General features: G+C 38.0%; 1 protein-coding gene across 5 annotated transcripts in view; it reads right to left on the bottom strand.

Moving 5' to 3' along the window:
- Positions 1-26,313, bottom strand: part of asap1b (ArfGAP with SH3 domain, ankyrin repeat and PH domain 1b) — a 60,746-nt gene that overhangs the window by 5,508 nt on the left and 28,925 nt on the right. For 2 of the 5 annotated variants that reach the window (XM_057322418.1, XM_057322421.1), the window contains exons 2-23: positions 24,425-24,497; positions 21,786-21,931; positions 18,086-18,160; positions 17,593-17,642; positions 16,824-16,953; positions 15,179-15,264; positions 14,163-14,238; positions 13,902-13,988; positions 12,570-12,578; positions 12,241-12,341; positions 12,063-12,132; positions 11,534-11,621; positions 11,228-11,276; positions 8,649-8,812; positions 6,464-6,597; positions 6,046-6,137; positions 5,750-5,936; positions 4,619-4,704; positions 1,211-1,326; positions 911-978; positions 678-785; positions 371-590 (exon numbers count right to left, since the gene is read on the bottom strand). In XM_057322418.1, the coding sequence (XP_057178401.1) occupies positions 371-590; positions 678-785; positions 911-978; positions 1,211-1,326; positions 4,619-4,704; positions 5,750-5,936; positions 6,046-6,137; positions 6,464-6,597; positions 8,649-8,812; positions 11,228-11,276; positions 11,534-11,621; positions 12,063-12,132; positions 12,241-12,341; positions 12,570-12,578; positions 13,902-13,988; positions 14,163-14,238; positions 15,179-15,264; positions 16,824-16,953; positions 17,593-17,642; positions 18,086-18,160; positions 21,786-21,931; positions 24,425-24,497 (2,215 nt within the window). Of the gene's footprint in view, positions 1-36; positions 106-370; positions 591-677; positions 786-910; positions 979-1,210; positions 1,327-4,618; positions 4,705-5,749; positions 5,937-6,045; positions 6,138-6,463; positions 6,598-8,648; positions 8,813-11,227; positions 11,277-11,533; positions 11,622-12,062; positions 12,133-12,240; positions 12,342-12,569; positions 12,579-13,901; positions 13,989-14,162; positions 14,239-15,178; positions 15,265-16,823; positions 16,954-17,592; positions 17,643-18,085; positions 18,161-21,785; positions 21,932-24,424; positions 24,498-26,313 lie in introns of all 5 variants that reach the window. The other 3 variants (XM_057322419.1, XM_057322422.1, XM_057322420.1) reach the window with 2 other exon arrangements.

Raw genomic sequence — 26,313 nt, 5'->3', positions numbered from 1 at the left:
GGAGGAGTCTATGCAAATAAAGAGGCAGATAATCACTGATGTATTGTCGAGTGCTAGCCAGAGTAGCATAGTGTGAATGAGAACCAAGAAAAGCCAAAAGAGGAGCTGCAAGAAGAGACCAGAAAAGAGATCGAAAGAAAAAGTTGGATGACATTTGACATACATTTGCATATAAACACAAAGTCATATTAGAAAGTCAAACCATAAACTATCAACAGTCCATTTGTTTGGACGCTGTCAAAGATAACCGAAAGCAACTCCTTTTTTAAAATTGTATACAGTACATGTATGAGGAGAATCCAGTTAAATCAGATGTTCTCTGCTCAACTTCTACAGTTAGTAACTGGCTGTCAATGTGTTTCTGGGTTACCTTTGCCTGCGTTCCGAGGGGGAAGAGGTGGGGCATCTGGGGAGGAGGGGCAGTCGGTGGACACGCTGTACATCTGATTGGTCAGTGAGGTGTACGAGAGCCGCTGCTTATCACGCTGACCAATGAAACTAGGCAGAGACAGCTTGTCGTGAGGAGACAGACTCGACGAGTGACAGAAGCTCTGCGGCCGGGGAGAACGATCCTTCTTAATAGGACTCGGCTAGAAATAAGATTTAAAAAATGAATCCCTCTGTGAGTCACGTGTCATGAGAACATTTTAAAATGTGCGCAGGGGGTAACGCCTCACTTTGTCATCCAGGTCATCGTCGCTTTCGTCCAGTTCCTCCAGTCTGAGATTCCACTCGTATTCCACGTGGACTTTGGGATTAAACTTTCCTGCGCCAGCTTGCGCCAGCTGAAACACACAAACATGAGTCAGATTTGCAAACGCACCCACACCCTCATGTCTTTCTTGAAATCATAAGGAATACGAGTCCGTTAACCGTTTGCACAAATTTATTTAACCCAGAAGTCACTCACCGTTTCCTCACATTGGACGATCCTCATTCGCCTGGCCACATCCAGCGCTGTCTCTCCATTCTGATTGGCTGAAATAGAAGTCCATCAGACATTAGTCAGACTTTAGTCATATCTTTGGGAGGCAGTGTTATGTTTATGGGAAAACTTTGATGCAGTGATAAAGGACTGGTCTCTACAAAGCTTCAAACATAAAATAGAAGAAAGTACGAAATTTAGGTGATGTTAATGATTTATTAAAATACATAATTTCCAGAAAAAAAACAATAAAAAAAAGAGAAATAAATGTAAAGCCAAACTCACTGATATCAGTAGCTGGTTTGCCTCTCAGCAGTAGTTTGAGACATTCGTGTTTCTCATAAAAACAGCAGTAGTGCAGCGCTGTGTTTCCTCTCTCTGTTTGTTTATCCAGATTCCCACTGACAACAAAAATACAACAAAATCTTTGTTGAAGACAACTTTATTTTTACATTCATGCTACGTACAAACCAAATATATTGAATTCACAGCACATTTATTTAAAACAGTGTTTTAATGAGCCATCTTGCGATCTACATTCATTTAGGTTGGCAGTGAGCAAACAGTGTGCTGGGGAGCTCAACCCAATTCTGTTCACCTAGTGGGAATCACAGCGTGAGGAAGAACCAGAGAACAGCTACACATCTACAGCAGCGTATCCTCATTCTGTGTGAAAACCTCACAGCACTGACCCAGATTTACACCATTAGATTTACCAGAAGGTTAACCCCCAAAAGGTTAACTTCATGCAAAATAAAACAGACGTGTTCTAATTTAACGTGCTCTAAATTAAAATTCAATGAGCCACTTTGGGAGAGACATTTTAAACGCTGTTGTAAGATACATCCAAAAATAAAAATGATTTTCTTATTTACTTAAACCTGCATGACTTTTTCCACAAAAGAAGATATTTTGAAGAACGTCGGTAACCAAACAACACCGGAACCCATTGACTTCCATTGTACATTTCTCAAAATATCTTCTTTTGTGTTTCTACAAAGCAATGAGGACTCCATCAATAAAGCTAAAAATGGAGCAACAATTTTTTTTCCCCGAGATAAAAGTTTCTTAATCACTGTTTTCCCATCTGCTGTCATATTCCTTCAAGCCAACTGTCAGTGCAAACCTGGAATAGACTTAGGATGCTGTTTTTGTCTTTCACTTCAGAGGAAAATCAAATAATGATTATTTACTAGGATGTTGTCCAAGCACAGTTCTGGCTCAGGTTTGATCTTTTAATGCTGTTATGCATGCTTTTATCCACAAAGCAAACTGACTCTAATGTCTGTACGATGGTTCTAGCTTTGAAATGGTTTAAATCTTACTTATCCGACCGTTTTCAATTTGTAGCAATAAACAATGAGGTGTCACGCAAATCGCAAGTCCAGTACGGTGTACCACAGGGCTCAGTCTTAGGGCCTCTGCTCTTCGCATTATACATGCTACCTCTAGGAGATATAATAAAGCGACACGGAGTTAGCTTTCACTGTTATGCTGATGATACTCAACTTTATATTTCCTCGAAGCCTCATGAAACACAGCAGTTCCATCGAATAATGGAATGCATAGTCGATATAAAAAACTGGATGAGTAACAACTTTTTATTACTGAACTCGGACAAAACGGAAGTGTTACTTATTGGACCGAAAACTGCTATAAGTAACAACCAAGAATACTGTTTAACTATTGACGGATGTTCCATAAAACCCTCGTCGTCAGCAAAGAATCTTGGCGTTCTATTCGATAGTAATCTGTCATTTGAGAGCCACGTCGCCAACACCTGTAAAATTGCGTTTTTCCATCTTAAGAATATATCTAAACTACGTCATATGCTGTCAATCTCAGATGCAGAGAAGTTAATTCATGCATTCATGACATCAAGACTAGATTACTGTAATGCACTGTTAGGTGGTTGCCCTGCAGGCTTATTACAAAAACTCCAATTGGTCCAAAACGCGGCAGCTCGAGTTCTTACACGTACAAAAAAGTATGAACATATTAGCCCGGTTCTGTCAACCTTGCACTGGTTACCTATAAAGCATCGCGTTAACTTTAAAATCTTGCTTATTACCTATAAAGCCTTACATGGTTTAGCTCCTCAGTACTTGAATGAACTCCTTTTGTATTACAGTCCTTCACGTGCATTACGCTCTCAGGCGTCCTGTCAGTTGGTAATACCTAGAATTTCAAAATCAAGTGCAGGTGGTAGATCCTTTTCCTATCTAGCGCCTAAACTTTGGAATAGTCTTCCCTGCACTGTCCGGGAGGCAGACACACTCTGTCAGTTTAAATCTAGACTAAAGACGCATCTTTTTAATCTTGCATACACTACTCTTCCATAATATAAATCTTCTGAGGGTTTAGGCTGCATTAGTTAGATCAACCGGAACCAAAAACACAACTGATGTACTTGTTGCATCAAAGAGTACAGAACAGTACTCTACTCTCAGCCAGTCTTGTCTCATTGTTCCAAGGTTACCACAGCGAGCAGGATGCAGTTCATGGCCTGACCTGATGGTAGAGCGGAGAATGGGAAGTGGGGACCTGACAAGAGCTGAGATGATAGAGCTGGATAAAGAAGGACGCGGTCTCTTGACATGTCTTCACCACAAAATTTCAAATGCTATTAGATTATTAATGATAATCTTAAACTATAATTTATTTTATTATTAAGTTTATTTATTTTATTTAGCCTTGTTGTGCAAGTTCTCTGGAGCTTGTGCAGAGGCAGCAGCTTTTGCCAGAGGGGAACTGGAATCCCCTGGTTGGGCCTGGGTTCTCCTGAGGTTTTTTTTCTCGATTAGAGTTTTGGGTTCCTCGCCACCGTTTGCATACTGTTTTTGCACTATCTGCCTGACCGGGGGGGCTGCTTTAGAATCTTAAAGTTTTACTTAATTAATATTGCATATAGGAATTTATTATCTGTTATATTTGACCTGTGCTTCTCTCTCCTTTATCCTAAATGTGTGCTCTCACTGAGCGTGTGTGTGTGTGCGTACTTGTCTGTGTACGTACGTGTGTGTGTGTGTGTGTGTGTGTGTCTGTGTGTGTTGGTGCGTGTGCGTGTTGTGTGTGTGGAGTGTTTTGTGTGTGGGTGTGTCTGTCTTCTGTGTTTTCAACCTTTTCTTGTTTTTGCAGGTACAACTTTGATTGTTTTGCTTGTAGTCAATGTGTCTCATGTACAGCTGCTTTGTAACAATGAAAATTGTAAAAGCGCTATATAAATAAAGTTGAGTTGAGTTGAGTTCTTGAATACAAATGTATCAACCAACACCATCAATCCTCAATGATAAACTCAGAACATTAGAAAACGAAGGACACATTAAAGGAGTAGTTCACCCAAAAATGAAAATTCTGTCATCATTTACTCACCCTCTTGTCATTTCAAACCTGTATGACTTTCATTCTTCCACAGAACAGAAAAGAAGATATTTTGAAGAATGTTCTTAACAGCCTCCCATTCACTTGCATTGGTTACAAGTAAATGGGGGGGCTGAGCTGTTCTGTTACCAACATTTTTCTAAATATATTCTTTTGTGTTCTGCAGAAAAGAGAAAGTCATACAGGTTTGAAATGACAAGAGGGCGTGTCAATGATGACAGAATGTTCATTTTGAAGGTGAACTACTCCTTTAAACTCGAATACAAGCCCCATGTGGATACAAATGCTTCGTGATTTGAAACGGCTGTTCACCTGTTCTGGACGAGAAAGTCGACCAGGTGTAGTGAGGTGTGGTCGGCCGTCCTCACGGCGTAGTGCAATGCTGTCTCACCTGCTTCCTGTAGAGAATGACAACAGACAGACAGTCGAATGAACACATATTAACGCGTCTTCTGCCTTAGAAACTCAAAAACAAACCTCCCCGCTTGATAAAGCATTGTGCTAGCAAAGGCAAAGTCATGGGATCGATTCCCAGAATACACATGAACTAATAAAATGTACCAATGCAAAGGATCTGCAAAGATTGATTGTAATTTTGGTAAAAATGGGTTCTTTAAAATGTAAAAATCAACAAAAATGTATCACAAATCTAATCGGTGAACAACTAACAGAGACCAACCCCAACCAGAAAAATAACACCAAGATCCACGACACAATGAGAATATTCTGTTTAGCTCAAAAATATGTTGCATTACATCAGTTAAATGCCTCGCAAATGCCGTTTCTTTGCATCATTAGGAATCTATAGGACACGAGAGCAGCACTAAACTGCTTTATGTGATCTTGATGTACTAATGATGATCCATTAAAAAGGCATTAGGCTACCAATAGTGACTCCGCTGCTATAAACTACAGTGCAATCCCAAATCCAACCAGACAATCAATGTTTGTGGTCTGATGAAAACAATATAATATAAACTAAATGGAGTTCATTTCAAATGATGAAGATTCGAGCGCCGGTGTCAAAGTCATTTGCTGAAGGAACGAAAAGTCTCTTGGTGATGAAACTAGGAAGATCAAGGCTTCACATTCAAGTCACGTCCAACTCGCCTGCCTCCTGCTATGCACCAGACCTCAAAATCTGTGCTCATCAAAGGATCTGATGTGGATGGGTCATCCATCATGTGACAAGATGGCTGGAGTGAACATGCGCTGACTTTGTCCCTAAAGGTTTCCTCCCAGAATCCTCACTAACAAGCCTGTAAAAACCCTTTGGGGTGCCACTTTAATACAATTTTTAACAGGCCTATTTTCAAAAAGAGAATCTATATTTAAACGAACATTTATAAACAGCAATTCTCACTAAGCAAATCTTAGTTTCTAGTGAAGTAGTTTTCTTATAATTTGCTGTTGACCATCCTACACTGTTAATGATCGACTCACCTGTCCCGCTTCAGCAAATGGTTCCATAAGCTCCACCCCCTCCGCATACACCTGGATGAGCGCGAGCAGGTCATGTGACCTGACCGCTTCATACAAATCGCTCATCTTGGCAGCTGCTGAGCCGCATGTTTTTCTTGAGAACTTATGATCGACATACTTTGCATTTATGAACTCCTTACGAGTAGTCCTATGAACACCATGTGAGAGAATGGCAGAATGTCAAGACAAATGTATTTTAATAGAGAGAGAGATTCACATTTACTGGAAACATGCACAGATCTTATATATGTGCTTACATGTCACTAGCAGGAGTGGGTTTAGGAGATGGGAAGGAAAGATTTCCTTCCATTATTTCATTAAAACTACTGTTCCCCACATTCTTGGCCAGCTAAAGGCAAAAAGTAGAAAAAAATACGAAATTAAGAGATTATAAATGCTTTAAAAAGAAACAAAATTATCTCTATTATTTTTTTATATTTATAATATGCATTTTTATATACAAATTAATATGAGTATTCTAACATTAATATTTTATATTATTTATATAATAAATAATTTATATTTAATAAATAATAAATAGTATTTATATAATCACATTATATTAAAAAGTGTATAGAAGGGATGTCCCACACTGAACACGATTTCAAAGAAAAATGATTTAACTTCTATGTTTAAATGTGTTTATATAATAAATAAGAGAGACAATAAACACACCAAGAGTTCAGAGGTTCCCAGTTTGTCCAGTTCAATGGACTGGATTCGTGAGATGTGGACGCCCATCTCCCGATGAATACCCGAACACTCGATACACGTCAGTATTCCGAGGTTAGTTGACAGCCATTTTGGATCTGAAGACATCAAAACAGAACAACTAGGACATCAACACATGGCAAACTAGGAAACAGTATCAACACATTACACATTTACTACAACATAGTTGCCTTTTTATTACATGACCACCAGGGGTCCTCATGAGACTTGTAATCTCAGTTCCAGCCCCTGCAGTATTGTTTAATTCCAAGCGGGCTGTATAACATTTGAGAGTGTTATCGCAGGTATGCAGATGCTGTCTGATCAGTGTTTGTGTGTGTAATTATTGTGTGTTCATGTGTGTGTCACAAAACAGCTGTAGCACCAGGGAAATCTCTCTCACACACATGCACGCCACACTAAATACAGACACAGGTCTTCTCTAACATCTCTAACAGTGCACGCTTTCACTATTTCTCTTAATTTTCCTCCTTTGTGACACACATTCAATACAAGCATCAAACGCATTCATTTTACCATTTAAGAAACCTTCGAGTCATTCTGAAATCCGCGCGAACAAAAGATTCAAATTATTCCTGCGTTCAAACCGATGATTCACTGCAGTGAGGACTTGACTTCTCTGTGCTAAAACAGATCAAAACAAGCAACGTTTCATCCTCTTTCAGTGCAAACAATGAACGAGTGCGAGCGATGGAATAATTCCCAGCAGCCGACAACCACAGGTCCCCCCCACCTCAAATTTTTTTTCCTTTTTACAGAAGCAAGACCAACATCAGTAGCGATGAAAGTCAAAATATGAAATGCCACCAATGAATAGTTATTAAGTAATCGATTATTTTGTAGAAGGAGGTAAAAATGACAATTTTCAACTGAAATTTGGAGCCATATTAGAGGGTGTAAAAAATGACATGAGAAATATGCCAGCATCATTATTTTATTTTTACACAACGATCAGTATATCGGTTAGTAAATCTGTTAATTTTAAGAATCCTTGATGCATTTTATGCCAATGGTGACAGCTCAAAAATGAAGAAAGGGCATTTTGTGTTCTTTTTACAAAATATGCATGCCTCTAACTCCAGAACCGTTAGAGATACCTTAATGTCATTTTAGATTCTTGTTCTTGACCAACTTCTCTTTTGGGAACTACATTTTTAAAGCCCTATAAGGTGCAGTCCTAGAGATAAGAGGATCTAAATGTGGCTTCATGAGAAAACGGTTAAAATGCACATTTTCAGTCATCAAAATCCAAATGTGGGTCATTTTTCAAAAATCTGGTATTTCCTTATTTATCTTTCTCCTTCGAAGCTGCGTATAAAAAAAGTGCATTTTCCCATATTTCTAAATACAGTATATTTAATATATAGCTGTTGAAAGTTGTTTAAGCTGTAAAGTGTTCGATCGACATGTAAAAAAAAGTAAAAAATCTTGTTTTTAACCTTTTTGCCCTCTTTTAAGTTCAAACCTTGTAAAACACAAAATACACCAGAACCAGGTACAGTTTTGCCAGTCAAGTGCACCAAGCTGGAATATTGTTTGTATTTGTTGTGAGGAAAGAAATCTGCTAAATTACCATATTTTGGGCGAACCCTTTCATCTAGTAAATGTTGTTTACTTAAATGCTGCACTTGAAGATGCCAACTCACATAAAAGCTAAAACGCAGACATGGCAATCATGCATAAGTGTGACAAACAACATAGGTGTAGAAATATAAAGAAACTTGGCTTTTAAATTTTGAATTCAACTGATAAATAAATGTAAAGAAATGGCACAGCTGTACCACTTTAACAGAAAGGGGTGCGCTGTGGATTTATACCACAAGAAAAGAGACAATCCTTGCAAAATGGAATCGTTTTGCCTCGTTTATTTATTTATTTTTTTGGACTTGTTGAAGGCCAAAATTTTCGATTAATTGCACAGCCCTAACTGACAGAAGGGATAAAAACAACTTGCTGGGGGCTGTTCTGTTGGTACAGCCTCAGTACTATGCTTCTGCAAGAAAACTCAAAGTAAACCAAAAATATATTTTAAATCTGAATGTGCTTGTTTAGAGTAACATCGCAAAACGTGAGCCACGAAGACAAGAAGCAAAGCACGATTACTGTCCGGACAAACACGTCGGCATACCTGGAGCTCCACAGTCGCAACAGACTTCATTTCCCGGCATCCGCAACACATCATCTATAATAGCTTTAGTGAGATCTTCCAGGCCATCATCTCCTCCACTCTGCTCTCCTCTGAACGCCATGTTAAGCGCCTCCTCCTTACTGTTAGTTAACACTGAGATCCATCTGTAGAAGAAACACATGAACCAACACACACCTTTTACGACACGGCCACAAAAACACTAACCGAGCAGCACAAGTACATCAACATTGGAGTGAGGCGAGCGTTTATCGTTTCGCTGTTTTTGATTTGCTTGTATTCCCGTCAACTCTTCCTTTCTCTTCCCGGAATACCTTCTGCTATTTTTATAGACTTCAACAAGACGCACCAGCACCCTCTCCATGACCCTTCATTATTCCCCTTGACATTTATTCCCAATTCAGCAGATTTACATTTCAGCCAAATTTACCGCGTTTAAATGACGGAGCCGGCGTCTGGCTCGTATCCACCGAGACGGTTAAAAGAAAGTCCAGTCAAAAGCAGCGTGAAAGGACTGTGGGATTGATGTATAAAGGGGTTACAGGTCTCATTCTGATCAGCCTGGGTGCTTTTAAGAGCCTTTTATAATGGCTGTTAAATGGCTGAGTCAGAAAAGCCTTCACCTCACACCGCCGATCACAATGATGAACAGCAGGAGCTCACTGTGGTTAAGAAGCAACTGCTGCAAAGTTAAAACGACTGAGAGAAGTTAGATGATGGGTCGATGTTTTGCTTTCCGTGAGAGTGTGTTTGCGTTTAAAGAAGTCTGGGAAATGTTAAATGTGGTCTCAGTGACCTCAATGTGTAAGTGGCGGCTTGAGACGAGCAAACGCCACTTCACAGACTTCTCGCCGCACAGACGCACAAAAGCTGTCAAGTAAAGGCTTGGACAAGTTTTAGGCTCCCTGCTGCGGTCGTGTCAATCTGTTATTTCCTCGCTACATTTTTTTAGGATGCTAATTTGGCATAAAAGCATTTCAAACGTCACAAAAGGGGAAAGTGGTATTTCGGTCACACAAAACTTTTACAGTTTCAGGCAGATTACTATAATTTCTCATAATTGGTCAAATTGTAGAGAGGAAATCCCACAATCTGCATATAAAACAGTTCTGAATTCACACAAAAGTTAAGATTACAGGGTTTGCATTTTGCGGTGCTGGGAGATACACTATAAGAATTATATCTCATTTTTACTCTTGTTCATAATTATGCATTTGCTCTAAAATTATATTTTATCTGAGAAACATCATCTGATCCAAAAAGCCATTTTGCTGCATGGTTAGCATAGTTTTCCATAGTCGGGTAAGTGAATAGTCATATAGTCCATAACGGTCCATATACCTCATAAAATAAAAAGACTGTTTTATGTTTTATTTTTACTCTATTTGTTAGGTATTATTGCTTCTGGTTTGTATATTTTAATTCACAGAAACCCTACAAAGTATGCGGTCTCACATCCATAACACATGAATTTTTCCCTCTTTTAAAATATAAAACTTGTGTATAGACTGATATTCTTTTGATGTCTGGACTCATCAGGGGTTAAAGGGATAGTTCACCCCAAAATGAACATTCTGTCATGAATTACTCGAGTTGTTCCAAATCTGTATACATGTCTTTGTTTGGTTGAACACAGAGAAAGATATTTGGAAGAATGCTTGTAACCAAACAGTTCTTGGACCCCACTGACTACCACAGTAGGAAAAATGACAAGTAGTCTAAAGTGCCCTAGAACGGTTTGCTGTCCTACTGTACATTCTTCCAAATATCTTCTTTTGTGTTCAACAGAACAAAAACGTATTTTTTCTGACTATGGTAGTCAATGGGGTCCAAGAACTGTTTGGTTACAAGCATTCTTCCAAATATCTTTCTCTGTGTTCATCAAAACAAAGACATTTATACAGATTTGGAACAATAGGAGTAAACGATGACAGAATTGGTTTGGGGGTGAACTGCTACTTTGAGTAAAATATGAACAGATGGTTCAATATATTAGTAATAAATACATTCTCAGAGAATTTATATTTCAAGTTTGACTGAAAATGTCATATCTATAACGCTGGAATTAGCCATTTGCTGTGCATTCAAATTCTATTTTTTTATAAGTATGTGTTATTTTTTATCCTATAATGTATAGTTAAATCTTAAAACTATATTATAGTTATACTATAAACTTATTCAAATATTTGTTTAACATTTTGATTCGGTTATAAATGTTCTGTTGGTTGTATTTTGTTCAAGCGTTTGTATTAAGGCTGGAATACACTAAACGACTTAAAATCTGAACAGATTTTTTAAAAACTAGACATCACACACTTGCAGACTTTTTGAAAGTTCGCAGAGAAAAACAGGGCATCGCACACTGTACATCAAACAGGAAGTTCTTTTGGACCAGCTTTGTCTACGTCTTCCGAAGATGTCTATATCATAGACATTTTATTCAGTATAGCACACAACCCTAGTACTTCATGTTACATTTATAACGATTTCTTCCACGTGTTTAACAACAACCAAAAGTCAAGACCAAATTGTGACAAACAACATCCCACAAAAACCCTTACATGATAAACTCCTGCTCGTCCTCGGCCTGGAAGTGATATGTGCGATTATCTGAAACACATGACAAGTGAAATATGAGGCGTCTGTCTCTATAAACAAAAAGAATGATTTCAACTAATTAAACAGCATAAGAGGGTCATAACGTCATAATTCATGTTTACAGTGCAATTGCACAATGATTTCGGAATGAATTTGATCATTTTCTTCCGAGAATTGTTACACTAAAGTAAACAGACACATTACACAGCTACTAAATCACTCGTGTTGTCTTCCACAAGAGCTCTCCCTGTGGTTGTGCAATGACTCACGGGAAATGAGGTCGAAGCACTTCCTGTCCTCAGCGCTGGGCTTGACCTGACACGTGAGCAGGTTGAGTTTCACCGGCTGCCTATTTGACTGAAACCAGAGACATGAAAAATACAAGTTCACTTTTCTGATCTAATAAGTACTTTATAAGCAACTCAAATGATGTAATGAAATAAATCGGCATGTACAGTATTCTTATTTGCAGAGACATACACATGAACATAAATGTGCATTCTCCCTATTGAATGAATCCAAAAACTAAGGCGTATGAAAAGTGACGAGATGAGGAAAAGAAGAGAAGTGATGAGACGTACATTCTATAAAAGTGTTTAACACTCCGTTACTCATTTTCTCAGTGGGGTGTTAAAAGAGGTACAGCGGGGGGTCTGGGTTGTTATGGAGACACTCAGCTGAACTTCAGAAAGCTAATGAAGTCTTTTCAGTGTCAATGTCAGACCTCAGTTTAACAAAGCTGATGACAGGAAGACACTGGTTCAAACCGAGTGAGTGAGTGTGCGCACATCTACTCACGGTGGCGTGAGAGATGGTGAGGATTCCTCCTTTCACCGAACACTTCCTTCTCTGCCAGACCTTCCTCAACCTACAGCAAACAATTACACCACCTGAAGCCATTAATACCTGCAAAAATGTGCAGTATTTATTGAAACTCAATGTGAGTTAAATAAGTGTGTGCGTGTGTGTGTCGTACCCATCGCTCTTCTTCATCAGATATCCTTTCTTCTCACTGCCGAACTCTTTGTTACCCTGCAGCTGGTGCATACTGTAGCCGCCCTGTTTGCTCTGAGAGTCCTGCTCAAGTACAAGCACACACACGCTACTTTAAAATACTCAACTATACATGTCTACTATCAACTCACTTAAACACATGTACAATAAAACCAATAATAAAAACAAGAAAAAAACGAATTCACAAGCACTAAGAAGACTTAAAAACACACAGAGGTAGGTTAAAGGTTTTCTGTTCTCTATTGCACGTCACAAAAAACACACTGCATGCTAAAGGTGCTAAACACTTACTCTTCTAGACTTCAATCCACGGAGGCAGCGTAAGAAAGAGAGTGTGTGAAAGCCCAGCACATGATATAAACAGATGGGAGTGTGTCTACTCTGCTAACATACAGTAGAAACATGCCTCTCTCAGCTGCATCTTCAAGTTATCTCAACGTCATTCCTAACTAAAGCTTATAGAATCTGCAACTTTTCTCTGAGCAACCAGTGGGGCACAACACTGGTTACCAGCAAGCCCTATTTCATACTGGCTACCAGCATGGTACAGCACTGGGCACTCTCCCCAGTATGGGTGAAGCATTAGTCTCACAAACTTTTCCTGCTTTCATTTTGCTTGACGTCACGGTGTTAAATGACTAACTATATATAAAATACTAGCTGTATATGAAGAGTTTATTTCCAAAGAGAGATAACTCTGTTTAGAATATTTAAAAAATCATGTTTTTTTTGTGCTTTCCAATGAATATCAATCAAACTGCAGTTGGTTTGTTTTGATTTAAGCCATAATAACTTAAAAAAATACAGCCAACTAACACATTAAAACACAATAAAAACATAATTGTAGATAAACATAGAAAACAGTTATCTCTTTTTTTTATTGATTTAGCATTTCTAGATGTATTGTGGCCACTCCAGTCCATTGTCTGTTGAATTTCAACAAAATCAAACCTCAGGAGTCACATAAAGTCATCTAACAGCAATGTGAATGACTGACAGCATGACAAGACACATGAAAACTGTGATAAAAATCAAGGTTATCACATCATTTATTTTTACTTTTCCTAAATAGATGTAAGAATATTACTGTTGTATCGCTTTTGCTGGGTTCACACCAAACGTGAACAATCGTGTTCCACGCTCTTTATTATTCGCGGGAAAAGTTAATTATTCTCACGTTAGTGACGCGAGCAGAAAAAATATTTTCAACTTGCGCGTAAGAGGAGATTGACGTGCGTTCGCTGTAATCGCGCCGCCGTCTCCCGCGAGTTCGCAGCTTTGCATTAACTTTGTATGTCATTTACTCGCGCAAAACGCTCAATTCGCGTTTGGTGTGAACCCCCTATTAAAAATAAATTTTTCTTTGCAGTATTTGAGGTCTGAAAAAATACAGAGCATCTTTTCTGTTATTTTGACCTGTTTCTCCAGTTTTCATTTTCTGCAAATAAATGCAAATAGAAACAAGATTTTTTATTTGAAATTTGGGTTAAATATTGTTAGTAGTACAGAATGAATTTTACCTAAACGCTTACCTATGAATAGTAAATTATTACTATTTTATTACTTCATTTTTTCCATGGCTGTATATATAACTGGAGAATGTGGACATGTCTGACTGCCTACCTCCTTTTGGTCCAACTGAAGAGTGGATTTAATAAGATCCCTTAGTGCCGTCAGCTGCTTTTTCTCTTCATCTTGCGTTTGTTTAATCTACGACCACAAGAGCAAAAGAACTTGTTACACAAAAACACAGGCGCACCAAAGCAAACTACAAAACAACAACCAAAACAGGTAAGACACAATAAAATCGCAAGTGAAGTGACAAAATTTCTCTTTTAAGATAAGCCATGGTAAGTTCAGTCGCTCATTTAGTTTCAAACGTACATTGTAAAGATCAGCTGCTAACTTCTCAATGTACTGCTTCAGTTTATCTGCCGTCTTCAAGCCGTCTTGAAAAAAGCTGAAACAAGACACAAAATAACATTTTTTTACTATTACAAACAGACGACAAGCTTGAGTTAATGATATGTAAAAATATCATAAGCTCAGCTACAGTAACATACCGCAGAAGCACGGTCTTGCTGTAGTCTCTTACAGGAACAAGAATCGTAAAGAATTGAACGATTCTGGCTGTGATCGCAATCTCGGTCCCTAATGATTCCATTACTGAATCTTTTAGTACTTATTAAGACAAGCTTGTTTTACTAAACCATTCTGTCCGTATGTGACTGTTCAAGAACTGTTTGTCCAGCTGGGGCTGTCGCAATATACTTGCATTGACAAGAACACTTTATTCATATCGTGTTAACATTACACATATCGTAAAATATTTCCCCATCGTAGTCTCTGATTAGTAAAACTAACCTTCTGAGGCATAGCTTTAACAAGCGAAAACCTGCTCGGCATGTAGGGAACTATAAAGCAAACGTTTTAAATGATTTAACTGTTAGTTGTGTTGGGTGAGTCAGTGGTTCTGCTGTCTGAAGTATGTGAGTGTGATCTAAACGTGACTTTGCATTTAAGTGACCTTGGGGAATCTCAGCAGAGCACCAAGAGAGCTTTGCAAAGCACGCGAATAACAAAGCCTCGAAGCGCAAGGTAAGCTCGCAGAAATCAATGGGACGTGTTTCTGCTGAGGCATCTGGTGCACAACACCTACTGAGAATAACATTTAACCTTTAAACGCTGAGAGAGATAGGGAGCGACACACTTTCAGTTTCTCTCATCACTTTCGGGGCCTCAGGTCACTGACATGTAAGGTTACATGGATCGATAACACTTCCGAAATTGACTGCTGACGCTTTCATCACATCAAACGTGCATCAGCGCTTCCAGATTGTGAGTTCGATATGTTGGATTCATGCAGAATTAGGTCAATGTCAAAGAGTCCATTGACTTACTTGCATTGTGCGTGGTAATACTTGATCAGGTTCTGAAGGAGGTCAACGCCTTTTTTGGTCTTTATTTCATTCACTTTGATCAGGTACTGCAAAACAGTCATGGTGGACATGTTAGTTTTTCTGTATGGAAACAACCTGTATGACAAATACAGGTTCTCTTCATGGTACTTCTTCTTCACACCTATTTAATTGGAAATGTTATAAAATATAATGCAACGACAACTCTTAAAACAGAAGCCCACTAAACAAATGAATTAAACTTCAGTGTAATCCTGGTTTATCTCTCAGTGGAAAACTCCAGAACATCTTGCAATGTCCCAGCAGCTCACCATTATTTAGGCCATGCTCATGATTTAACACACATTTAGCTTAATTCAAGAGAATTAGTATTTCTACTGCATTAACAACCACTCAACTGCATTTATAAAGCAACTAAGAGGTATTGGTTGCCTTGTTTAAGTGTCCGTTTCTAAGCAAAAGCATTGCATATTTATTGCAAGTATAGCATCCTATGGCACCCACCAACCCTTGATGTCAAGTAAGTCAGCAAAATCCAATCTGACAAACTCAATTTGTTCACCTTCAGTATATCCCAAAGCTATCCTCTCTCTAAAGAAGAATGATGACATTGATGGTTATGATGCCACTAAACAAACATTTCCATAATAATGCGAGCCATCTGCTCTAGTGCTGATGGAAGACATCTGACAGCAGTAAGACAAACAGACCATTAGCAACTAGTTTCTATAATTAATATTAGGAGCATCAATCAGAACAGCCGGTGATGTGACTCAGTAATAACAAAGCATCTTGTGGTAACTGGCACAGACTCAACGGTGGACTCTGATTGGCTGCAGGTGTGGTTTTAGAATTCTGTACAATTCTGTGGTGCTGATTAATGTGGTAATATTTATTTTCATGTAGCATCAATTAGTGTATATTTAGATCAAGTAAATTTTGAGCTTATATCATTAATTACGATATATCGGTATATTGCAAATAAACAAAAACTGTACAAATTTTCACATATTTTAAAAATGATTTTCCAATTGTCACTGTCAGAAAAATATAGAAATTTCTGTAGCACAGGGAAGGTGGGATGAAGTGATGATGCGTGACCACATCTGGAACTTGGTTCGTGAGGACAGAATTAGTCATAAAAGACAAAAACGATCAAATGTACACTTCTGAAGTTTTGGACGACTCATTTTTAGTAAAAATGTTAAACTGTTGTTTTGAATTTAGTGTTATGCCAGTACCTTATAATTCCTGTGTATGAGTAATAATACAAAAATGTATGTGTGAAAATATTTTTAGTTTTTTTGTGAGTACCGTTGATGGAAAAAAAATGAATGCGATTTTCGTATTCAGCATGTTAATCTTCATAAAGAAACAGTAAAAATTAAAGCGAAACACAACTTTTTAAAATATTTCTTACATTGTGTTATCTTTAGTTATCAGTCTCTTGCTGTATAATCTGTGTGACCTGAGAAACCACAAAACCATGCCAAGCTCTTTTTTTTTTGCTGGAGATTAATTGACAAAATGAATCAAAATGTTATCAAATTAAAATCAATAATTGAAAATGAATTGAAATAAAAACGAACTACTGAAACAACAATCACGCAGATATTATGTTACAGACCTCACACATCTGCAGTTGGAAAAGCCGTCTCTCTTTCTCCATCTCCTCAGCGATCTCCGCCCCAGTGATCTCCGTCCTGATCATCCCGTGTTGCTTGGCATGCTCACGTTTCTCCTTCTCGATCTTTGTACTGAAAGATGGAAAGACGTGTGATCATAAACAGCAATGTTTCACCATAATTCAAAAAGTTCCTTAACTTCCGGGACACATTCACAAACAATAAAGTGCCTGTAGATGATTTCTGATAACAAGCAAACAAAACATGGCTAAACTTGTGTCTCCACTATTTTGAATTTAGACTGCGATACCAAGCTCAACCGCTAGATGTCAGTGTGCCATATGGTTTCTTTAAATGCGACCAAACTACAGGACCCAGTCGACAAATTGTTTATTTAATACGATTATTAAACATAAAAATAATCATATAAATAAACATGAACATAAATTAAATTAAATATAAATAACAAACACAGACCGGAAGTTAACTGCAGTCCCGGCGTGTGCGTCCGATGAAACGGTCTCTAAGCATAAACTGATTTGGGTTGTTCAGAAAAGTGCTGTTTATTTTACATTAGTCTCACATCTGCAGGGGGAAATTATCCATGCTCATGTTTTTTTGTTTTTTTTTGATGGAGCAATTACATTGTTGTAAAGGCATCTAATAATGGAAACAGCCCAAAGGCCAAACGTAATCGGTATGAAATCTGAAAAGGCCAATTGAATTCATAAACACATTTCTAACAGTCATTGAACAAACATGCAGACGCACAACTTTGTTTCGTAGTCCTTCCAGGCTTTGTCAAATGGTTTTTTCAGGTCCTGGGAAAACAGAAAAACACAATGAGCCAAGTGCAGTAGCTACAGTCTGTCATATTAAAAATTAAAAGCAGATGTTAAACAAAACTCTAATGACAGAAATGCAGCGATAACTCAAATAGTGCTAACTGTATAAACAATGAGGAAAGCCATCTTTCAAGCAGCAAAGTAAACAGTACATTAACACCATGAACATTTCATCGCATCATTCTCAAAAACAACTGTAGCATCAATCGTACATAAGCCGTGTTCACAGTCAGTATTAATGGCTATTGAAATAACTTGTGGTAACTGACAGATCCACAGGTGGTCTGGTGTGTGTTTAACAAATTAAAATGCTGTTCATGTGTTTGAGCGTTCCTGTACATGCTTGGACGGGTGCCTGTATATTAACCCCGTGTACATGTGCCAGATGGTCAACAAGAAGGTCGGTAAATATTTCTCACCCCTTTTACGCCCTTCAGGTCGCCTTTTAACAGAGAGTCCAGAGTGAAGATCACATTATGACTCAGACTCTGGAGCTGCCAGAAGAGACGGTGAAACAGAGAAGATACAGTGTTAATATGACACTTGGCACGCCATAAGCACAGCACAGCACAGGAGAAATAAGAGAAAACATATCAAATACAGGCATCAGCACAAAGGGTCTGTTGAAGGAGACACACAACTATATCTAGATGAGCAGACATCTGCTGTCATTTGATGCTTTGGGAGAGATCTTTTCAAATTACTCGACATGAATGTTTTACACCCAAGAGGACACATGGGCAAGACTGAAATAACCCATGTGGACATGGGAAGATAGTGGCCTCATGGGAAATGTACAGAATCTGAAGAAAAGACACATTAATAATGATGGACTAAAAACCGATATCAAACATTATTCCATGAATATTTATTAAGAATGCACAAATGCGCCGATACAGACATTTTGGCTGATCGCGAAGCCAATAAGTGTTCTTAAAGGTCCAATGTGTAGTTTTTTGGAGGATCTGTTAACAGAAATGCAATCTAATATACATATCTATCGCTTCAGATGTGTATAAAGACTTAACAAAATGAAGCGTTGTGTTTTATTACCTTAGAATGAGCTATTTCTATCTACATACACCCTTAAATGGAATTCTCCATGTTGTTTCTACACTCGGTAGCCCTAAACGGACAAACTTCTCTACAGAGCGCGTTTCGTAAATGCGTTATCTCGTTCAGCAAAGAAGTGAACACGTGACGACATCTTAGTTCTGTGTCAACCACTGTAGGGAGGGTTGAGCGGTGGAGTGAGCCGTTGGTTGCAATCCGCAACCTCACCGCTAGATGCCGCTAAATTTCATACACTGGACCTGTATCTTTAAGCTCTTCCCTTTTTAACAAAACAAACTAAACCAAGTAAAATCTCATTGTTGGAGCATACTGCACTTCAAATATGTTGAAAACAAATACTCCATATTTTTAAGAAATCTTGACTAGCACTTTCCTACAGTCAATTCCTAAAAGTCACTCTGAAACGGCATTCTCTGAGAATTTGTCATGGGGCAAATTTTTGAGAGTTCAAAGTCTAGATAGCAAGATAAATGTTTTTAAATTAAGTATTTTTCCTTAGCGTGTATGTTCGACAAGTCGAAGTGTTTCACATGAAGAATAGCTTCTCTGGCAGATAAAGCCAATGTCTGAAGAACACCGACACAGAGCAGACACATTTAATTTTAATAGTATTTCATACGGATGTGAAGCTAGTCACAAATACAAAATATTGTGATGGGATGTTAAACCGTAAATAAAGTGAGTATTTCTGTCCATTTCCTCTGCCTCAATATTCTTCAGTGTTTCTAAATGGAGGCTTTTGTTTCACGGTGATAAATACCATAGCTCGGTGCCAAAACAGTCTAAAAGCATCTAGACAACAAACTGTCTCTTCAGTGAAAGAGTGAGATACAACAGACCAAAAGACACAAAATTATGCCGTTTAACTCTCCTTTACATTATCGACCAATCAATTATTGTGCTGGAGGAATCTTTAAAGCCCGGCTTGCAGGAAGAAACCAATTAGGCACACAGCACAATGCCAACAGACTTTCCAGACACAGTGTGAATGCTGATAGCCTGCGATGTACAAGACAAGAAGCTGTGTAATCGGACTATATTAGACCATCAGTGTTTTACTGTAGAGGGGCTGTGGTCTTCTGGAGTGGGCTTGTGGAAACGGTTAGGATATGGGCCATTCTACAGAATTCGTGCAAACTACGGTCCCACATAAAAAAACACATTTAAAAAGCATTTAAGTATTAAAATCTTAGTTGTTTACTAAGATCCTTCTATCATCTATTGAAACCCAAAGTATTAATAGTATCAGTAAGCTTAATATACAGTATATATAAAATCATCATTTATTGAGTAGTTTCAATTGGGAGATGGGTGTCCCGAACCCAAACTCCTAAATTTCAACAAAGAAATTATATATATATTTTTTTTTCAAAAAACTATTTTTATATTTTATTTTTAAATGATTAAACTTTATTTAAAAAATTGTGTCCTGAATTTTCATGTCACTACCGAAACAGTGTAAGTTTTAGTCCATTGGCTGAGACTGATTTTAGCCACACCCCTACATTTTTGATCAAGACTCATTACTGTGGCCCTCTCTCTTACAGCTACATGGTGAGTAGATCGATCTTATCATTTTGAAGTAAATGTGTTCAAAAGTCTGAAAATCTGTATGTAACTTTAAGGAACCAAACGTCTTTTTTCTGCAATTAAGCAAACTTTTTTGGGCATTATCCATAAGATTTAGTTTTTATGTGTGTACATCTGTTCAGAACCGTGCTTGCTAACCATGTGCTGATTAGCATCTTTGAGCTAGAATTTAAGAATTGTCACTACCAAAACAGTCACGACCGAAACGTATCACTGGGTATCGTTGTTTCGGTAGTGACAAAAATAGTTTCATTAGTGACTAAAAGGAACACTTAATCCTTTATTTGGGGAACTAAACAAAACTCTGTACAGTTATGCGAATCATTAAAAAATATATTTAAAAAGTAGAATTAAACAAAATTTTTCGGTAAAAAATATTTCGGTAGTGACAAAATTTGAATATTCCAAAACTTTCTGAAGTGACAATATGAAAATTAACTGCAGAATTACTAGAAATGATTACCTTTGAAATGATACAATTTGCATTCATAAAAAAATTCTGTAAAAAAAAAAGAAATTTCAAGATGTTTCCAACTCTGATTTTGCACCAATTCTGAAGAATGGCCCATATACTGATGACACGAGGAAATGAATCAGGGAATGTTACGCTGTTGTCGGCAGGAGAGAATGACAAGCAGGACACAAATGTACATTAACACGATGGTGAAATTCCCCGTACACACTTAAGTAAAGTAAAACTGCCATGGCAACAACCGATTTCGCACCAAATACCAGTTACCACAGTAACTGTGACTACAATAAAACAGTGGTTGGTATTAGCCACCAAATTAGTCATCAAAAACATTTCTCTTTATGCTTCAAGGTACCTTTAAATACTATGTAATATTTACAATAAACAGTGAAGTGAAAACAAAAGCACTGCACTTTCCCTCTTCTTCCAGCACTCGCTGAGCAGGTGTGCACGGCTGCAACACAAAACCTAAGCTCACACGGATATGACTTCCCTTCCCAGCGGCCGCCAGCATTCACACTGTGATTTAGGAATGTGTGTGTTTGTGCGCGTGTGAGGGGTGAAAAGGAGACGCGCTGTAGCTAGTAGCTTCCGCAACTCCTACACTCAGAATTTATGGCTCCTTCTCCATATCTGTGCCAGAAGAGAGAGAGAGAGCTTACAAAAGCCCCATTTACTCACACACATCCACTAACACACACTTTTCACACATTTCACACATCGGCCTCCAACACCAACGCAGAGAACTCCACAACCTGTGTAGATGCACACAGAAACACACACACGCATGCACACACACACATACTTTAAGCTCTTTAACACCTTTCTCAGAGGCTGGTTTGCTCTAAAAGGATCTTAAATGCGGCAATGCTTTAAATGAGTTTATTTTTAGCTTAACATAATAAAACATTGCATTTCAAACAAACATCTTCCACATCATTTTCAGGAGTCTGGAAAATAAACACGCTTTTACGTGGACTCACCAGGTTCTTGAGCAGGGCAGAGAGCTCTTTGGTCAGAGTGGAGAACTTCACAAAGGCCGTGCCCAGATCAGCATTATCCCGACTGATGAAGTTACTGCCAAACTTATCCAGCGCCTGAGCGTACGTCTCCTCATTCTGAATGTGATCTGGACATGAAACACAACATAAAAGCATGAACAAATCGTCCAGTTAATTCAGATTTTATGGCAGCGTGAGATATGGTAAATTTTCATGATATTCAGAGATTTCTCCTGAGGGATCAATAATGCATGCATGACTGCGGTAATGTTTCTGAACAGCATCTTCTCTCACGGCTCTCTGTAGTTTGCCAATTTGATGTCTTATTTCTTTAACAAATAACTTTTAATAGCAGTGCTGGTCTTGAATTCAAGATTTTTTTTTTAAGTATTTGTAGAACTCCAAAATATGCTTGTTTTCATAATCTTTCATTTTCAAGTAGAAATATCTTTACCTCTATAACACCTTTTCTGCTAACGTAATAGCATAAATATAATACCATAGCCTACTTGTCCTGACAAATAACATGAACCTTAACCTTTGAATCTTATTTGTTGTCGTGGTCACCAGACAGACAGGATAGGATTTGTGGAGCCTACAGCCGGCCATTTTGTACAGCACAGTGATTTATTATGTTTACATCAAAACATGACTAAATAATCTCAAAATATGAATTGTTTTTACCCACAAACTTTTTTGTTTGCAAAAATTGTTTTGCTTTGTGAGACATGTATTAACCGTATGAATTATCTTTATGATGGATATATGCGCTTTTTGGAGCTTCACATTTTCAGTTTGAATGATCAATTCAATCATATATTGAGATCATATATTTATTTATTTATGAAGACAACAGATGAACAGAAAATAGGGTGAGCATGCAAACAAACAACAAAATATTGCAAAAATCACTTATCTGTCAAAATGACTCAATTAACCATATTCAGTCAATGATGGAAAATATTTAGCTAATCTAACCTGAGCCTTTTATATTTGCTTTATGGTAGCCTGCTAGATATCGATATGGGTATTTGGTATTCTAATCCCATAATGGTAAACCACTGTCTTTAAAAATATGACTGAAATAATGAAATCTGGATAATCAAACATATAATTGCAGCTAGGACTGTTCAACAATTAATCATGATTAATCACATCCAGAATAAAAGTTTGTGTTTACATAATAATATGTCTGTGCACTGTGCATATTAATTTTGAATTTGTAAACACATACACGTACACATACATGAATATATTTTGGAAATATTTGCAAGTACACTGTATATTAACCTTTACATATAATTTAAAAAAGATATATAAACATTTATTTATTTTTATATTTTTCTGAAATATATACTGCACATGTACTGTATGTGCATGTGTTTATAAATACAAAATGAATAAGAAAAGTACACAGACATATTATTATGTAAATTGTGATTAATCAAAATTAATCGTTGAACAGATCTAAATCCAGCTAAAGAAATGTTTGTGCATGCAAGGTTTCTGTGAGGATTACCTGATGGGTCTTTGCTGCTTGGTTCAATAGAATGATGTATTAAACACTTATACCTGAGTGCAGTGTGCATGTGAATACAGTATGTGTGTGACAGAGAGGTGAGTGGGCGTGTGGGGGTGGAAGTAAATAGCTAGCGTGAACGTGTTGAACTGCAACCTAGCCATTTGTTTTAACAGCATTACAGCCTCCAAAGTACTACAAGCACTAAAAATACAACAGAACATCATATCTATGATATTGTCTGGCAAGAACAAGAATTTGATAAGCCTGCTTATTTGCATTATGCTAATACAGCATCAACAAAACCAGCGATTATGTGAGTCTGTGTGTGTAATGTGTGCTCCTGGTAAACCTTACAGGGTGGAGACCAAATGATATATAAGATAATAATAGCAATTGTTTTTGACCTTGTGAGACATTTTTTAGTCTGAATGAGAAAAACAAAATATGTTTATTTGATAAAATGTAGAAAGGTTTGTGTGAGGGTTGGGTTTAGGGTGAGGGGATAAAGTTTGCACAATTTAAAAACCATTAAGGCCGTGTTCAGACTTGACTTAGTCTGAAAAAGTTAGGGTCTGTGCACGAAGGCAGCACAGAGAAACAGATAAGCAGCGTAACGGAAGTCTATTTGAATTATAAACAGAGTGCGTCTTTGCAATAACTAATCACATATTTAAAAACTATAATACTAATTTCTCGCTAGAAATGCAATCAGAAGTTGTTGAAAGTGAAAATTAAACTTACATTTATACAAAACTATGCTCCAACAGGCGTTTCAGCCGCAATTTTATTTTTCATGTTGTTATGGAAACGACAGGTCTCTGTCCTTGGTTTACTGTGAAAAAGAAGCTTGACGTAGGGCGGTTTTTTTTTTCAGAAAAGTTGAACTTTTTTCAACCTCAAAATACGCTCTGAGCTGCAGAAAAAAACGCTGCCGCTGGCGTTTAAAAAAGCGCTCTGGAAGTTTTTTGAAAACACGGTTTACTTAAAAGCACGCTAGCAGCTTCAAAAAAGAAGTCAAGTCTGAACACGGCCTAAATCTATAGAAAGTCCCATTTAACATGGATAATCAACATGTGTGTTTGTGTGGTAGTACATGTACCTTGGCCGGAGTTGTAAATGGCTTTAACTGACTTCTTGACCTTCTGCAAGGATGTTCGGTCCTGATCCAATGCCTGTGGAGATACAGATGAGACACGGTAGTCAATAAAGTTATGCAATCAACATGTAAAGCAGCAACATTTGACCAGAAACCGTGACTGTGAAATAACAAAGAGCTCCACTGGTATTGTATGGTGCAACCCAACACCACATCATGGGTTCGAATTGCAGGGAATGTATGCACCGATGAAAATGTATGCACTGCAAGGCACTTAGTATAAAAGCATCTACCAAACACAAAGTAAAATAAAACTGACTCATAGGCACATGCACAGAGCTTCCGTAGGTGTGTTCTTGTAGCCATCATTTTTACAAGGCAGGAAACAATTCAACTAGAAGTTTCAAAGCAACTGGTATCTGGTATCTTGGCTCGTTCCTCATTAAAACTGCATCGTCAAGCACATTTTAACCTCTCATGCCCTTCAATAGCTTCTTTCTACCCTGTTCTTCTTTTTCTAATCATCATGTTTCAACTGTACTTCATCAAAAACAAAAGCCACAATTTCCCTGTACAAGTCACATCAATGCCCGATGAATGAATGCATCTGCTTTGAACGAGACTGCGTAAATATGCTGATAACCACCCGATTAAAGTGTCCGATTATGATCCCGTATGAAAAATGGGCAATCAAATTAAGGGCAGGTGTTTGTTTATGGGACGTACGGCATGATTAAAACCACACTGTTGTAATGCCTCTGTTACGACAAACAGGAAACACAGAGCGCGTGACGGCACAGGGCCTGTTTAACTCCTTAACGCTCATCAAAATTTGACAGCTCGCAACGCTGAACTGAAACGCAGGCTGTTTGTTTCAGCATCTTCCAAAAGAGAAGAAGAATCCATAGGGCAGTGGTTCTCAAACTGGGGGCCTCAAGATGGGTCCAGGGGGCTACAGTTTTTGAGGCATTTTATGAAATATAGAAATGTCTTTGGTTTAATTAAAATTAAAAGATCATAAGTCTTTATTTGGGGGGGCCACAAAGCAATGCAACCCACACAAGGGGGGCCTTACAATGAAAAAAATGAGAACCACTGCCATAGGGTGACAGATTTGTGTGTGTGTGTGTGTGGTTCTACTTAACCATATTTTGGGGACAAATGTGTACCCAAAATTAAGCAAAAAATGACATTCCATTATTACTTGTAACTTCATAATTTCTTAGTGACATTTCAATGTGAGGTTGTCTATAAAGAAGGAACTACTAGAGGTGCACCGATTGACCGGCCAGAGACCGGAATCGACCGGTTTTACGTATGATTGGCCAGACCGGTGACCGGCCGGTCAGTCTCACGTCTCGCCGATTCCAAGCCGATCTTCTGTTTCCCGTGATGCGGGCAAGAACGTCACAGCAGTCAGTACACTCAAAGCCGCAAGTAAACATGTAAACGTGCGCGAGCACAGCCTGTCTTTCACGGCTCGATTATACTCGCATGTGAGTCCACCGGACCGCGAGTCTCTGCTGACTGACGCGCATCTCTCATATCCGCTGACTGCACGCGCGTGCACACGCATCATGTACTGTACACACTGTAGTTCATCTCTCGCTGCTCCGTCTCCATGGGGTATGTATGCCAACAGTGATGCTATTAGCATCATGCTAAACTCTGACACATGCTAAACTCACGTTGAAGTCGTTCACTCTGTGTAAAACAAACGTAAATTCCATTCAACCCGATTCCTTGTCTTACGTTAAAACTGTGGTCATTTCACATAGGTAAAATGACATTCAACACAACTTCTACTTGTTTTTAAAAATCCAAAATATTAAAAAAAAGAATAAATCAACCAATATATGTGATATATATCTGATTGAGTTCTTTACTAACAC

Source organism: Triplophysa rosa, linkage group LG23 (assembly GCF_024868665.1).
Source record: "Triplophysa rosa linkage group LG23, Trosa_1v2, whole genome shotgun sequence".
Classification (NCBI taxonomy): Eukaryota; Metazoa; Chordata; class Actinopteri; order Cypriniformes; family Nemacheilidae; genus Triplophysa; species Triplophysa rosa.
The sequence above is the reverse complement of the archived record's forward strand: the minus strand, read 5'-3'. Positions and strand labels throughout refer to the sequence as shown.